Raw genomic sequence first — 16,127 nt, 5'->3', positions numbered from 1 at the left:
AGTTGCTAGGATGAGAAATGGTACTTCTATAATGTGGGAAATGGTTGATACAAACTGAACCAAACAGGGGATTCAGGCTTTAATATTGTCCAATCTTGATTATTTTCCAACATTATGATCTAGTGCTACAATGGATAAAATAAAGACATTATAAATGTACAAAACAGAGCAGTGGGTTTAGGTTCTGAATACAGAACTAATGCTGTTGTAATGCATAATTGTCTAGCTTGGATATTTGTTAAAAACACATTACTCTGTTCATTAATTCTGCAAAGACTCATTTATTTTGTATAATACATGTTTACTCTACCATACATGAAAGGAGGATATTTCACCTTTCCAAAAGCAAGATCAGACAAACTCAATTAAATAAACATGGCATGCTGAGCTATGCATAAATGGAATCTAGAAATATCAGAAATATCACACAAGAAAATGGTAAATTTGTATTTTAAAATAGATTAAAACAGCATATTTGACTAGGAATTAATCATTACTCATGTCACTATGTTTTAGGGTGTAAGTTGTTATGTAACACTGTCACAATGAAAAGTTGTTTGTGGTCTCCAGGAAGAATAGCTGCTGTTACTGTATGCTGCAGCTGATGGTGCATAAAAACAAAACATTTTTATTTTCCTTAGATGTCATAAATCTTCATTCAGGTTGTGGATTAGCTTCGGCTGTGATGCAGATGACCCTCGTTTCCATGATGATGCAGATTGGTCTGTGCTCGTGTACAACTCAAAGCCTGATATATACATGGTTGAAAATAGCAGATCTACAAGCTCTAGGGGGTCCTCAGAGTTACTACAGGGGGCCGCCAAATCTTTGTGTGATTGGAAACTTTATTATTATTATTATTATTTATTTTTTTACATTAACCACTTGAACCCTAGAATCCCTATCCTGAGGGGAACATTAGCAGAAAATAGCCGATCTACAAGAGCAGACTAAGTACAGAGTTAAAGGTCAAGTATATTAATTAAGGGTTTATAAGTGGTTAAATGTCTGAAAATATTCATTAACATGAATCCAAAATTTGCAAAAAGATGTGTAAATAAACAAAACCATAAATGTATCCAACACTGATGACAGTGCTGTCAAACAAGTCTATAAAGGTATCTATGAAATCTATGAAAAGTTTAATCTGCAACATATTTTTATACAATATGTAGTGAAGGGGTCCCTGCTGAATCAAAAACGTTGAAGACCCCATGGTCTAAATGGTTAAAATGGAGCTTTCTGGATGGACAGGAAGTTCAGTTCCTCAACTGTGATGTCATGACATCGTCAGTTACATCAGAGTTAGAGGAGATGTGACTGGAAATGCAACTACTGTACTTTAAACCATTTTATCAACTGAAGAGTCATTATGTAACTACTGTGTGATATGTATACCTTTTTTCAGAACTTTTTTGTCTTCATGTTTTCTATAATACAGCTTTTCTGAAGAAAAAACAAATACTACTGTATTACTGTATCATGTTGTTTTCTTGCTGTATTGTCAACTGTCCATTACCGCACCAACCCATAACCCATACAATATAGCTAACACCAATGGAATGGTTGTAGTTGGTCTACCTGCTCTTCTATTGAGACATTACATGTCTCAATACATTTATTCCCTGGTGTGGAGTAGGACACTACTGGTTGCTGGAGGTACTGAATAACACTGCATAAAACTAACTCTAAAGTGCTCTCTGTTATAAATCAACAGAGACAATTTCAGCACCCAGGTTATGACATGAAAGTAATGGATTGTAGCTTTAATGATGCACACACAAATAGTTTCTTCTCTACGTTTTAATATCATATTATAGAGAAACATTTTTGTCAATTACACAAAAGGTTTAATTAGTTGAAGATCACTCCATGTACATGACAACACAATGGCCCAATCCAATTGAATTTTGCATCTATCACTTATATAATATACGGTGTAAATGGACAATTGACAAGATTGTGCTTAATGATTAACAAATAAGTAACAAATAAAATAAAGACATTTCATGACTCAATGTTTTCCAGTTAATCATCATTATTTTAGTACAACAAATACTCATAACTTAGGATGGGGAAAAACATGCATTTTGTTCTACTTCTTTCAAATGACTGTCACACCAGTTGCTTTAAAAACAAAAAAAAAGAATCACGAAGTCCAGGCACGTTAATGGACTTTTACATTAATAATCCAGTAATAACTGATGTACTGTCTCCCTCAGGGTATCCCTTCCCTCAAACAACAAAATATGTTTTTAAATCCTTACACTGGCTCCCTGTGTGTCAAATAATTGGTTGGTCTATAAAGCTTTAAATGGTTTAGGGACAAAATATATTTCTGATCTTGTACGATATCATGAACCATCAGGACCTCTCAGGTCATCTGGGAAAGGTCTGCTTTCTGTTCCTACAACCACAAATAAACGTGGGGAAGCAGCATTTAGTTTTTATGCTCCACATACCTGGAACAAACTCCTAGAAAACTGCAGGTCTGGTGACACTCTTATTTATTTTAAAACACAACTAAAGGCCTTTCTGTTTGCTGCTGCCTTTGATTGAGTTATTTTTCTCTTTTCTTTTCTCCTCTGCACGGTAGCGGTATCTATATACATTTGTACTCATATTGTTTTGTGCATCCTAATGTCATTGTGTAATTGTATTATTCTGTTTCCTTTGCTTGATATTCTGTGTAAAGCACATTGAATTGCCTTGTTGTTGAAATGTGCTATAAATACAATTGCCATGCCTTGCCTTGCTTCTTTAACTTTAAAAATAACTCTGGTATTTGATATAGTATGTTGTGGTTGTTTGTGGCCCATTCACAGTCTACTCTACATGTCCTTCAAGCTATCAATAGCTTGCTCTTTTGTATGTTCCCGCCATTCTTTAGGGATTTCTCCACTGCCTTCAAATTTTTTGCCATAACGATCCTCCAGATCCTTTTGAAATCGACAGACAAACCATTTCCAGTATGTCAGTTTTGATTCATCAGGGGTAATTCTCCAGTTAGCATAGTCTGGACCAGCTGTCCGATACCCTTTGTATGGAAAGCTCTCCCCTGGATTTCCTCGAGGGAAGAAGATTAAATCACTAGCAACATCTGTTGTACAGAAAGAAATGCAAAGTTCCACTGTGTTTGTCCAGTGCCATCCAGTGATTCCAGACGGACGATGAAAAGGGACAATGTGATCATCTGGACTGTGATTCTCAAGTGTGTTGGTACAAATGGCTTTACAGAAAGGACACTGTACCCAGCAACACCTGCACAGTTGGTCGATAAGAATGCTATCTGGTTTCTCTCGGGCATCCACCATTTTGAATGAGAGGCCGTCCAGATCTGCCTTCATGGAATCAAAGCCTTTTTGAATCTCCCCTTTAAGAAAGTCAAAGTCAAAGCTATCTGTGTCATTGAAATTACCAACCCAGTTGGTAGCAGTAAATCTTAGGTAACCTTTTACCTGACTGGAAAACTCCTCCAGCCACATGTCAGTGTTTTTGTGTTGATTCAGAGACTTGAACTTTGCTGTCGCGTCATTCAGTGCTTGATTCAGACGCCTGACTATGTCCTCCACATTCTTCTTCATGATACAGCGTACTTCGTTGTCATTGTGTGAAATGTATTTCTTAACATTTTCTTCTATAAATGTCTCTACGTGTTTCCTTGGATTGCTGATGTAGTTCACATAACTGCTAAACTTTTCTTGCTCTGCTAGTGATTTTAACACATGTTTCTCCAAGTCCCTCCTATTCCCACTGAAGGGAGGGTATCCACATTTCATCTGTCCAGCCAAGTCAATGGCAGTCTTGTCACATACAGCTTGAATTGTAGACACTTTAACTTCACTGCAAAGTAATCCACTAAGCACAGCAGCCAATGAGCTACCTTTACAATAGCTTTTGAATACGTTATAGTATTGGTCCTTTTTGTTTTCCAAATAAGCGAGTGCATCATTGTTCTTTTTGAATTCTTTGTGAGACTCTAAAAGCCAACTTTTTGCAATGTCAAATACATGAAGTAGAAGTTCAACTGTGAACTCAGTTTTAAGGACATATTCATCTCCCATTCCAAACTTTTTCACTTTGGTTTGGACCATATTTGCTACTTCATACAAGTAACTGATATCATAACCTGTAGTGTTAACAGGTTTGGCCTTAATTAAGGCATTGGATTTGACCTCAACCTCATCAATGAATGTTTTTATCTGTTGAACATATTCCTGAGGAAGTGTGTGATTAGCCGAGGTGAGTTTATTTTTTAAGTGAGTTGCAGCTTGTCCAAAATGTTGTAGAAAAGTTTTATCAGCATTGTCTTTTTTGATTATGTTTACATAATCATAATAATTTGCAATTTTTGATATTTTTTTGTAATCTTGTTTGCATTTTGCTATGACATTCGGCAGTGTTCCACTGAAATTCTCTTTAAGGACAGAATCAATATCGTCATGAATGTTGATCTCCTTTATGGGATGAATATTAGCAGTGAAGTCAGAAACCCACTTTTTCCAAACAATGTTGAATTCCTCTGCAAGTGCCTTTTCATCCTTTCCTGTTTCTTTTAATTTGTGGGCAAGCTCTTGGCTCTTTTTTATTAGCTTGTTCTCATAATCTGTCTTCTTGTCATCCAGCATTTTTCGAGCATTTCTTTGTTGAATGATTTTCTCTAGCTTCTGTTTAGCTCCTTTCACCTGATCATTGTGGAAATTCTCAATGTTGATTTCAAATCGTCCTTTCCATTGTAACAGTGTATCTTTAACATTGTTATCGTCAAAGTGCTTTTTCATTTTTTCGTCCACCTCTTTTCGGCTCTTATTAATGCCTTTGACAAGATCATGGTGGTCAATTTTGGTCAATGGTGGTCTTTCATTTTCAATTCTGATGAAAAGTTGGTTTTCAGTTGTCAACATTGATTGCCTTAAATCCCAGGTCCATCTCCCGTACTCTTTTTCAAGTTTTCTGTACAGTGCAATTTCCTGTGTGTTTTTGAAACTGAAAACAAAGTTTTCATTGAGCAGGGCATCCCAAAGGTCTTTAATGGCGCTGTTGAATTCTGATAGTGTCAATCCATTAGACTTAGATGCTTTTGAGAGGATTGTGTTCTTCAGCTCTTGGATGCTCTCACTATAACCTGGGTTTGGAGGGGCCATGGGTGGATTGCCTTCCCACAGCTGAGAAATGTATTTCACATCTGTTTCTACATCAAATGCAATGACATCACTGAATAACTTTGCAGCAGAACCTTCCTCTTTGGCAGCTAACTCGGTCATCTCATCAAGTTGTTCTTGTAGACGTCTCTTTCCCACCTTGTTTTTGTCACCAGCTTCAATAGCTGTAACATTCTGGTGAACGAACACACAACTTGGAGACAGTTTAACCTGTGTCATTCTCATGCAGGCCTGAACAGCAATATGAAGAACATCTTGCATCTCAGCTGGATTCTCTCCAAAGATGTTGATCAAAGTCATGTTTCCCAGGCCAATGACAAATGTTGCCAATTCATTGTCATGGTGACGAGTGTCCTGCCCTGCCAGCTCAGGAGCACGCAGTCCTTCAGTGTCCACAACCAGGACATAGTCAAATTTGAAGTCTTTCTGGATCTCCTCTGACACTTTCACTAGCTGCATGAAAGCCCCTCTAGTGCACCTGCCAGCACTTACTGCAAACTTCAAGCCAAACATTGCATTCAGCATTGTAGATTTCCCACTGCTCTGAATGCCTAAAACTGACAAAACAAAAACTTTCTTGTCTCCGAGTGTTTTGATGACCTCACCTAGAACACTTGTGATCCATGTTAAAGGCACATGAGCTGCATCTCCATCCATCAGTTCCACTGGCTGTCCTGCTATCATAAGCTCTGCAGCCAGCTTAGGGTAATGAGACAAGTTCTCTCTATTACTAAAACATGCACAGGCTTCATAGATTTGTCCTATTTCTCTCAGGATGTGCTCAACTCCAACAGTTGCTGACTGTAGTTTATCTGAAATGTCCTCCAACTCCTTTTGCTTCTTCTTCAGCAGCGGTGATGTGTCCTGCTCTTTATTCTTTTTCAAAGCCAAGACCTCAGACCACTTTTTATCATATTCCTTGTTGATTTCAGAGAGTTTATCTGTGAAGACGTTATCCAGAAAGAATTCAATCCATTTTAGGAAGTAGAGTTTTTCATTCAATTTTGGAGATTGCAGGTTTTTAATAAACATCTGCATCAGCTCACTGGATGGTTTGTCACATTGTTCCTGTCTAATTTGTGTCATCTTCTTTTCTTTTTCAGATTTGTCCTTCTCAAGGTCTCCGCTGAGGTGGTACAGCTCTTTATTCACTCTACACCACTCATGCCACAAGTGCCCATGACGTGGTAGAAATGTGTCTTTGATCTTTGACAGCTCTGTTCTTTCAAGTAAATGAACAATCTTCGTAGCAGCAGATTTTCCTTTTTTGCATTCAGGGTCTTCTTCATCTGTTTTGATCCCAGAAGCATTTCCCATGCTTTCAAGTTGGAAGGATGCTTTTGATGTTGACAATATGTTTCTAATGATTCGGTTCAATTCTTCAGCCACATCTGACTGACTTCTATCCTTCACACCCATTGTATACTTTCCTAGTTTTATCTGTTTTGCAACAGAGTCATTATCAGCAAGGAGACAAATGAGAGGTTTTGGACCCTTAAAAAGGTCTGACACCATTGTCATACTTTTGTCACCTCTTCCCAGAGTAGGTAAAAGGACAACATTGACTGAAGCCTTATCGATCAGTATGTTACGCTGTTTTTCAAGTGATAGGGCATCTCCATGAAGATTACAGAAGGCAACACAGTCAGAGAAAGCATCATTTGTTTTTCCAGCCGGGAAGTACCAGGCAATCTCTGCCATACCATCTATCAGGCAGTGAGATTTGGTGGCACCTGGACGATTCCTATGAAAGAACGTGCTGTGACGGTCATTGATCAAGGTATTCATCAGCTGAGATTTAGATGATGACACTGAGCCAAGTCGGAAAAATGACACCATAGGTGTCTCAGCTTGGCAAATAGGCAAGTTCCTACATGTAATGGCACCTGAATTATCAGTTACCTTCCAACTTTTTCTTATTTGCCTAAATGTCCACAAAGGACACTGGATGTCCCTTGTGAATGGGTCAGGCACAAGCAAAGGTAAGGCATATTGACACTGTGATAATTTGGTGATCATGTTCTGCCTGAGAAAGCTATCTGAGCAGTGAAACACAGCCATCTGAACATCCATTGGATGGACATGACAATGCTTAATACTCTGATCAGTGTTTACATTGGCCATGCTTAGAATATCAAATAAACTTTCTTCTGTGGCAACCATGTCAGAATCTGGATTGTCTTTTAAATGGTCTTCTTCTGTACTTGCTACTGTTACTGGAATGTACCTGGCTCTATGGTCTAGCATCAACAACTTCTGAAGGAATGCATGAGCTACATCTCTCTCAGTTATCTCATGAGGCTTTTTTATGGAAGGACCTATTTTCAGAAAGTCAGCAGTTGACAACTTAACTTGATAGTTGTGTTCGAGGTTAAGTCTGCAAAGCAGTTCATTAAATTCTCTTGAACGTTCGACTTCTGGGCTGATCTTTTCAGAAATGTTCACATATTGCAGTCCGTGGCCGACCTTTAAAATGAGCAAAAAAATAAAAAAGTATGTTAATACAATCTGATATGGAGCAGAAAGCCCTGAATGTCTTGTGACACCAAATACAGTTAGTTATCTTACCTCAGCCGTGTTCTTGATGCTAACTTCATCGGAGGAACCTATTTGTATAAACAAATACAGGTTAAACCATTACAGTAAACTCAATGCTGTGTTGTTTAAATATAATTAGTCATAACAAATGTTTCCCTGAAAGTAAGTGTAATAAACTTTGAGGTGTTCAGTCACAAGTTTACTGGTTCTAATAAGCTTTCAGTATGTTCACTTGTGAGAATGTGTTCTATGTTCATAACTTCATCTCTGAGCTTCCAGCATCAACAGCTTTGAGGTATAATAATAATTATTATAATAATAATAATAAGGGTAATAATAATAATAATAATAAGGGTAATACTAATAATAATAATAATAATAATAATAATATGAATTTCCATTCTTATGAATGCTAGCCAGTGGATACTGGCTGTAACTTTAGTTGTAAGCCCCTTTACTGTGTTGCATTATTATATTTGCATTGTTGCTTGCAGTCATATAATTGCTTGGAATGATTTAAGCCATTGTATATATTGTGAGTGAAGAAATAGCTGTTGTTGGTCTATGAAACTGAATAGCACTGTATAGACTGTGTTGTATAGGCATGGACTGCAGCCTTTGAGCAATAGGTGTAAGATGGACTCGATATGATACACAGTTTCTAAGCTCAAATGATTAAGATTGGGTTTAATCATGGCTTGAATACAGTATGTGGTGTGTGCATGTATGTGCACGCACACAGGGGTGGGGGGCTCTGGAGCTTCAGTGCCCCCAGGGGTGTTAATCAAGCCCTGTGTAGAAGGTTTTGTGCAGATTGATCAAACCCCCCAAGACAAGTTAGAATTTAACTGATATAATTCAAAATGGTGGGAGATCTAAAGGTCAGAGGTCAAAAGTCAAAGAGGTTAAGTTGTTCGCCATGAGGAGACATATGTGTATTGAAGTTTCATGGTATAGCTCACACAGGGTATGAGTTATACCGGTTCAAAGTTTGCATTTTCAATTGAGTGCTATAGCAGCACCCTTTGGCCAATGGTAGAGGGTTTTGTGTCTTCGCCATTTGACATAGCCCTCTACCATATTGCAGAGTTTCGTTAAAAAAACAACTGCATGGTTAGGCAAATACTAAAACGCCGGAAGAATAATAGAACCAACAAAAACAATAGGGGACCACGGCACTACGTGCTTGGCCCCCTAATGATAATGATACCTCATCAAGCATTGAAATATTGAAGGACAATAAAAGCTCACCTCTTTGTGGATCCTTCAAGATGCCAGCACCATCCTGTTGAACACAGTCATGTTATTTCATTTCAACAACATGCACAGTATGGTATTGTACAGTATGAGCTCTCACCATCATTATAGCTGATGATTAGTAGTTGTTCAAATAATTGCGAGAACGTATAAACAAATTTACTTTTTGGGCTTTGTAAACAAAACAGGGTCGCCCGGCGTAAAGCTCCTGGCGCTGGACCTCCAGGTGTTCCATGGTGGGCATGAGCGCCAGGCCCTCGGCCGTGCGCCACAGAAGGGTTACACCACACAGGTCGATCAGCGAGCCGTCCACCAGTTCCTGAGACTCACTGTCCACCTGGACGGAGAACATAAGATTTGGTTGATGTTTTTTGTAGACAAGAATGCAAATATATATGATGAACATAGATTTGAACATGCTTTGTCCAAAGCATAAAACTAAACAGAAGAAGCTTGAGAGCTTATTTCCATTTTGTGGTACTTTGAGTGCTTGTGCAAATGTGTTTGGGGGAGGGTACAGACATACAGTACATAGAAATACAAATAAATGAATCAATCAAGATTAATACATTTATACAATTCAATTTCTATAATACAACTAAAATGGCAAAACCCAATGGGTACATGGGTTATAACTCAATAAATTGATGGTTAGGCCTAGCTGATATTAACCCCATGAACCCGAGCATTCCTATTCTGGGAATGTCATAATAGGCCAACATTCGATCAAAATAGGCCAAAGGATTTGGTGTAGAGGGGAAGAGGGAGGGGACAAACTATAGACCCCTGGAGGACCCCAGTCAATTAAGTATAGGGTTTAAATTAAACCAACATGCAAATATCAAATGTACATACAGAGAATGTAATAAGGGTCTCTTGGACCCCCTGACCTGACCCCCTGACCCCAACACAAACTAAAATAGGAAATACATGCAAAATATTTACACTACTCATATTTACACTTACACTACTAAGCTTATTTTCATGCCAATATATCTGTTGAAATGTCCCATTCCGATTTCTTAATAATAATAATAATAACTAGAAAAAGTGCTCCTCGGAGCACAACTCTCCGCCAGAAGACTTGTGTTGGTTCGAAGGTCGCGAAGGTCGCTATCCCTCTTGTATATGTAAGTGTCCTATCCATCCTGTCTGGGTAAGCGTCCTCTTCCGTTCATTCTGTGTAAGTGTCCTATCCCTCCTGTCCTATCCGTCCTGTCTATGTAAGTGTCATATCCCTCCTGTCTATATAAGTGTCCTATCTGTCCTATCTGTCCAATAAGACAGATAGGAACAATTGGACCGCGACTACTTGACTACTTCCGGTTCGAAGGTCTGGGAGTGAGCTAGTGGCCGGATTTTCGGTATTGGAATCTGGCTTATCACAGTGACACATGTATTTATAGGTCGCTATCCCTCTTGTATATGTAAGTGTCCTATCCAACCTGTCTGGGTAAGTGTCCTCTTCCGTTCTGTCTGTGTGAGTGTCCTATCCCTCCTGTCTGTATAAGTGTCCTATGTCATATCCCTCCTGTCTATATAAATGTCCTATCTGTCCTATCTGCCAATTATGCATCAGCCATGCAGCCATTTCATGGTTCCCGTCTTACCTCACTCTGACAGTGGCAGAGACACTGTCAGAGTGATGCCATGTATATATAGGCCCGGTGGCGTCACTAGCCAATCAGATCACAGTATTTCACGTGTCACGTGAGGCTTGACCAATCGGTGTGTCATGTTTAGAAAGTGAAAACGCAGTGATAACAATACTCTCCTGGCGGAGAGTAATAATGATAATTTTAACATTAATAATAATAATAATATTAGCATGAATAATAATAATAATAATAATATGGCACACAACACCCACCAAGCAACACGCTTGGCTTATTCTAATTTCACGTTCAGCAAGGGCGTACAAGTCACAAGATGAATCAAAATTTGCATGTTGCGCAAATCAGCGATGCAGAGTAACACTTTTATCATTATGTGATCTTCTACCAGGGTCATGTGTGTATTTATGTATGAGACACTGGGTGATGCTCCAAAGCTAACTTTATTGCAAAACTTATTTTCTTTGGATTCTGAACTCAGCCCAGCACCTGGTTATTAGTGAATGGATGTGTGTGCTTTATCGTTTGCTTCTTTATTTATGTATGGCAAAAAGGGAGGCATGTGGTGCACTAAATCGTCAGAACGGAAGTTTGTGTGACCGTCTGATTTCTGTATCTTTGATTTCGCACAATGACGTGCACTGCCAACTATTCTAGATTTATTTTGTTTTGATCATTTGTCTGTGCACGTGTACTCTTTGTTGTGAACATGTATACTGTATATAGTCCTCACCATTTTCCCCCGTTGCTGATCCCAGGAGGTCTTCCGGAGGGTGAAGGTGTTGCCGCACACCGAGATCTCCCTCCACAGGCCGGGCTTGGAGTCCTGAGTGAAGCCATGGTGCGGGTGCATCACCAGCACGCCGTTGGTGGTCAGTCCGTCCATCTGTCCATCAGGCGTCTTCCATTTAACTGAGTTCTCCTGCAGGGGGAGGAAGGTGGTGAAAGAATCCTCAGATTTTTTACCAAAGTAAAAGCAGCAATACCACAAAATACTATGTTACAACAAGTAAAAGTACTGTATTTAAATATTTACTTTTAATACAAAAGCATCGGCATTGAAATACGTGTACTTATAGTAAGGAGAAGTACCAAACTTTTTTCAAAAGTAGCAGATCTAAAAGCTCACAACACATCACATTGCAACGCGCTGTAATTGCCTATTTTCCAGGTTTTCATTTTGAATGCATTTGTTCATAACGGATGAATCAATATCAAACTAGAAAAAGTGCTCCTCGGAGCACAAGTCTCCGCCAGGTCAGGTAGATTATTGTGGCCTCCTGGTGGCGCTATAATAGGCCAATGTGAAAAGGGTGGCATTTCTTCTTAGGCCTTGCACGACAATCGGACACTGCATTCATGATTTGAGGCATTTTGTTCCAAAAATGTGGTTTGCTAAATTAGACCTGCTGGTGGCGCTATAACAGGCCAATGTGAAAAGGATGGCATTTCTTCCTGGGCCAAGTGGGAATCTCTGTGGAAAATGTCATGGAAATCGCATGCTGCGTTCATGATTTGAGGCATTTTGTTCAAAATGAACCAATCCTGCAAACTTTGGAAGCCAATCAGGATGGAATATGGAAAATCAGACAGATCCGTGTTGATCACATGACTATAGAGATACTGTGTAACGATTTGCGTGTTTTTTGGACAAAATCTGTAGGAGTAATAGCAAAAAATGTGTTTTGCAAAAGTCGGCCTCATGGTGGCGCTATGACAGGCTGATCTGAAAAATGTGGGGCAGAGGTTCTGCTTGTGGCATCAAAGGGGTGTGTGTGTGTGCAGTTTCACAGCGACCGGGCCAACGGTGGCGGAGATTAGCTGGTCGCAGACAGACGGACGGACACACGGACACACGGACGGACGGACGGAGGGTAAAACATACTCTCTCGCCAAGCCTTCGGCCTGGCGGAGACAACAAGTTATGATTCCCTGCACAGTCATACAAACACAATTGTGTATGAGACATTTCATCTGACATTTCATAACCTACATCCAGGAAGATGTTCTTGGAGGAGTCGAAGCCGCCGGCATAGATGTGCGCGGCATAGGGCGGGCTCCTCTGGCAGATGATGCGGCAGGACTGGCTGTCGGGCACTGTGTCCGTCACCACAAAGTCAATGGGACTCTCCGTGGACCGCCCAATCTGTTATAGACAAACACACAAGGGGTTGCACATTATTTTGGGGATGTCATGTCATTATAGTTACTCATTATAGGAGGGTGGCGATAGCTGAATGGGTATAGAGGCTGCCTTGGAAACAAAAGGTCCCAGGGTTGATTCCTAGCAGGACACTTAACCCTGCTTATCCGCCAATCAGGAGAGAAGACAATTATTCATCAGCTTCAAATGTTCCAGTTCCAATATTGTTTAGTTGTTTTCACTAAAGAGCTGGAGAGACCGGATTCTTACTGAACAAACACTCTATAACTATCAGAATACAGCATTTTTAATGATCAATCAATCGACTGTGTTCCACCTTGGATCAGTGGCAACTAGACTGAAAGAACGAGCCGAATCGATGGTCTTGAAGGGCGGATCCAAACCCAGCCGCCCGGATTCATGCGGCGCTTCCTATTGCTTCACCAATCTATGCCCCCCCCCCCCCCCATTTGTGCTGACGTCACCAAATTTAGAGCAACATCCCTCTGCACTCTGATTGGTTAGGAGATAACAAGGTCCTAAGACCATCGTTCCTGCATGGCTCGCCCAGCCTTTTTTTCTTTTGTAACAAAACAAAAGGCATAGGTTTCCGAGGCTAGTGGCAACTAACGTAGCATACTTTAAGTTCCTATTCATTGATATATGTATTGGTTATATTTTCAATACAATCTTAGCGTTTTGGCAATTATGTGGGGGCCCACTAGCAATATCCTCACGGCCAACATGGTTCTGAATCACTGGTTTATATAGTGCAAAGCATAATGTATGCATGTTGGATCCTACAGACCTGAAACATGTCCGTATTGCTGTCAGGACCGTATTCCACCACCACCATGGAGGCTTGGGAGAGAGTGTAGGATATGCTGTGCTGGTCCATGATGCTGATAGCCTATGGAACACAGAGAAGTTCACTGTTAGAAACATCCAGTGGTGGAAAGTAACTAAGTACATTTACTTAAATACTGTACTTAAGTAAAATGTTGAGGTATTTGTACTTTACTTGAGTATTTCCAATTTCCAATACTTTTACTTCTACTCCACTACATCTCAGAGGCGAATATTGTACTTTTACTCCACTACAATTATTTGCAGGTCTTAGGTGGAAATCAAGTAATAACGCCACCATCTTATGCACAATCACTATTTTACAAGTCACGCTGAACTCAAACACTTAAGACTTGTCAGCATAGCAAAAGTTTTCTTTTGCTAATATAATATGCTAATACTTTTGAACTTTTACTCAAGTAAGAAAGTATGTTTTACACTGTGGTTTTGTTACTTTTACTAAAGTCCCAAATCTGAGTACTTCTTCCACCACTGATTGTACCTTTGCTGCCTCTGGAGTGCCGTCCATGTGTACAGTGCTTGGTTTCACACCGTTGGCCGTGGCTCTCTGGCACAAAGCAAAGTGGCTTTTTGTCCTGGCCTCGTCCCCGTTGGGCAGGAAGCCATCGTACCTGTGAAGAGAAGATGAAACAGTGGTGGGAGCGCTGTGGTTAATAAAGTAAGTTTGTGACAAGTTTAGTTTGGTTTCAAATCTTTGGAACAGCAAGTATGCGTGGGCAGTGTTGTAATATGGAGCTTCATGGCAAAGAGTCATAGGATCAACCTGGCCAGGTTATATGATGTACAGTACATAGATTATAACACTTTGTGTTTGGCCTGCGAGGTTACGTCTGCCAACATTTCCACAAGTCCCCATTTGTTTATTTTCACTGACAACGCTTCTTCTTTGAACTTATGTGGCACACTTTTTACCACTTAACCACTTATTTCTTGCATTTTTTGCACAACCAGAGCTGGCAGTAAACACAAGCAGAGTTCACTGTGGTTTTACCCACCATGGTGGCTGGTAAACCGACAAGTTAATACTGATCCCTGACTCTTGCCCTTAAACTAGCCATCTGTCTCTACACTATACAATTCCCACTCAAACTACAACATGGTCACTGTCGGGTGGAAACCTGACATGTCCCAAACCCTATTTTTTCAGTATAAATGAATCTATAGTTATTATTAAGTCACAAGTTCTTGTCAATAACCAACACACAAACTTAACCACTTTCACTTTCCAACATTTTACAAAATAGCGAAAACAACCGATCAACAAATTCACAATGGGAGCCCTGTGAGCTTGTAGATTGGCTATTTTAACGACAGTAATGAATGTAAAACCTACACACTGCATTTATTTGCTTGAGTAGTCAAATTTGGTCAAAGCAAAACCACTGTCACCTGCAAGGTTCACTTTTTTTGTTTTCTTCAGAACTTTTAATCTATTTGAAGCCAACAACTGACAAAATAAGAATATTGATAGCTTCATTGATGTAAGGGACGGTTATTATTTTCTTTTTTTTTTTCTTTTTTTTTGTTTCGTTTTTACTAAAAAGGAATTGAAATCCCCTCGATTAAGGTGGAATTAGTCACAAATGCCAATCAGTAGTTGAAGGTCAATGTAAGCATTCCAGTAAACCAAAGACAAACACATATCACTTACAACCCTTTAAAGTCTAACTCTAGACGATGCTGTACAAGAGCCATGTGTGTTTTAGCAAAACCACTGAGCACATTCACACAATGGCCATTTAGCTCTTATTGTACAGTACGTCACCAAGTGATGAGTGACCAAATGATGACTGGCATGACCGCAGTGGGAACATGGTCAATAGGCTCTATGCACAGCAACTGTATTGGAAAGACATTGGGCGGCTTTCTTAATTCTTTCATAGGTGTACCAATGATTCTAATGAATGCTCCGTTCCATTTAGTTAACTTTCAGAGTTATCAGCACCCGGACACTGGAAGGAATTGGCAGCTGTGCATAGAGCTTATTCAATGAATATTAATAAATGAACGTTTCATACCCCAGGACAATGAGCTCCCCATATTTGACTGGGCCTTTGATGGAGGCCGGTGAGCAGGACATATTTTCTTGCCACTGCGACATCGGTGCTTCCTTCCGAGGAAGGGTGGTGCAGTGCTCTCCGATAGCGAATCACTCTGTCACCTGCTTCAAAGTCTAGTGGTTGTTGCTGTCCTTTACGCCACACTTAACCTGCAGACATCACAGGAAAAACACGTGTTAGGTTTAATTCTAAAATGAGGCATTCTCTCTTTAACCACTTAAGCCCTGTTTATACTTCAGTGTACGGCAAAAATAGCCTAAATCTTCACGCCCACACCGCACCAAATCCCGAAGCTTGTTAATCTAAATATTTATTTTTCAATATTATGAAAATGTTTGAAAATGCCGAAAGGCCTGGCGAGAGAGTATGTTTTGCACCCTCTCTGTCCGTCCGTGTGTGTGTGTGTCCGTGTCCGTGTGTGTCCGTGTCCGTGTCCGTTTGCGTGTCCGTGTGTGTGTCCGTCCGTCCGTGTGTGTGTGTGTGTGTG

At 40.0% G+C, this 16,127-nt stretch overlaps 4 protein-coding genes across 6 annotated transcripts in view; 2 read left to right on the top strand and 2 right to left on the bottom strand.

Annotated features, from left to right (window-relative positions):
* Positions 1-16,127, top strand: part of LOC311046270 (uncharacterized protein) — a 249,409-nt gene that overhangs the window by 67,587 nt on the left and 165,695 nt on the right. The gene's annotated exons all lie outside the window — the stretch shown is intronic.
* Positions 1-16,127, top strand: part of LOC311045925 (C-type lectin domain family 17, member A-like) — a gene marked incomplete at its 5' end in the record, with an annotated part of 158,061 nt that overhangs the window by 40,233 nt on the left and 101,701 nt on the right. The window lies entirely within an intron of this gene.
* LOC311045934 (interferon-induced very large GTPase 1-like) lies at positions 2,832-3,779 on the bottom strand (the record flags this gene model as incomplete). The annotated part of the gene is made up of 1 exon (XM_084058007.1): positions 2,832-3,779. The coding sequence occupies one exon, from the start codon at positions 3,777-3,779 to the stop codon at positions 2,832-2,834; it is 948 nt and encodes a 315-aa protein (XP_083914133.1).
* On the bottom strand, positions 3,776-15,681 carry LOC311045933 (interferon-induced very large GTPase 1-like; the record flags this gene model as incomplete). Its single annotated transcript, XM_084058006.1, has 10 exons — positions 3,776-3,779; positions 4,498-7,628; positions 7,731-7,768; positions 8,952-8,985; positions 9,121-9,294; positions 11,304-11,492; positions 12,564-12,716; positions 13,522-13,623; positions 14,062-14,191; positions 15,599-15,681. The coding sequence occupies 10 exons, from the start codon at positions 15,679-15,681 to the stop codon at positions 3,776-3,778; spliced, it is 4,038 nt and encodes a 1,345-aa protein (XP_083914132.1).

The sequence above is a fragment of the Gymnoscopelus microlampas genome (assembly GCF_963454915.1).
Source record: "Gymnoscopelus microlampas genome assembly, chromosome: 5".
In the NCBI taxonomy this organism is placed as follows: domain Eukaryota; kingdom Metazoa; phylum Chordata; class Actinopteri; order Myctophiformes; family Myctophidae; genus Gymnoscopelus; species Gymnoscopelus microlampas.
The sequence above is the reverse complement of the archived record's forward strand: the minus strand, read 5'-3'. Positions and strand labels throughout refer to the sequence as shown.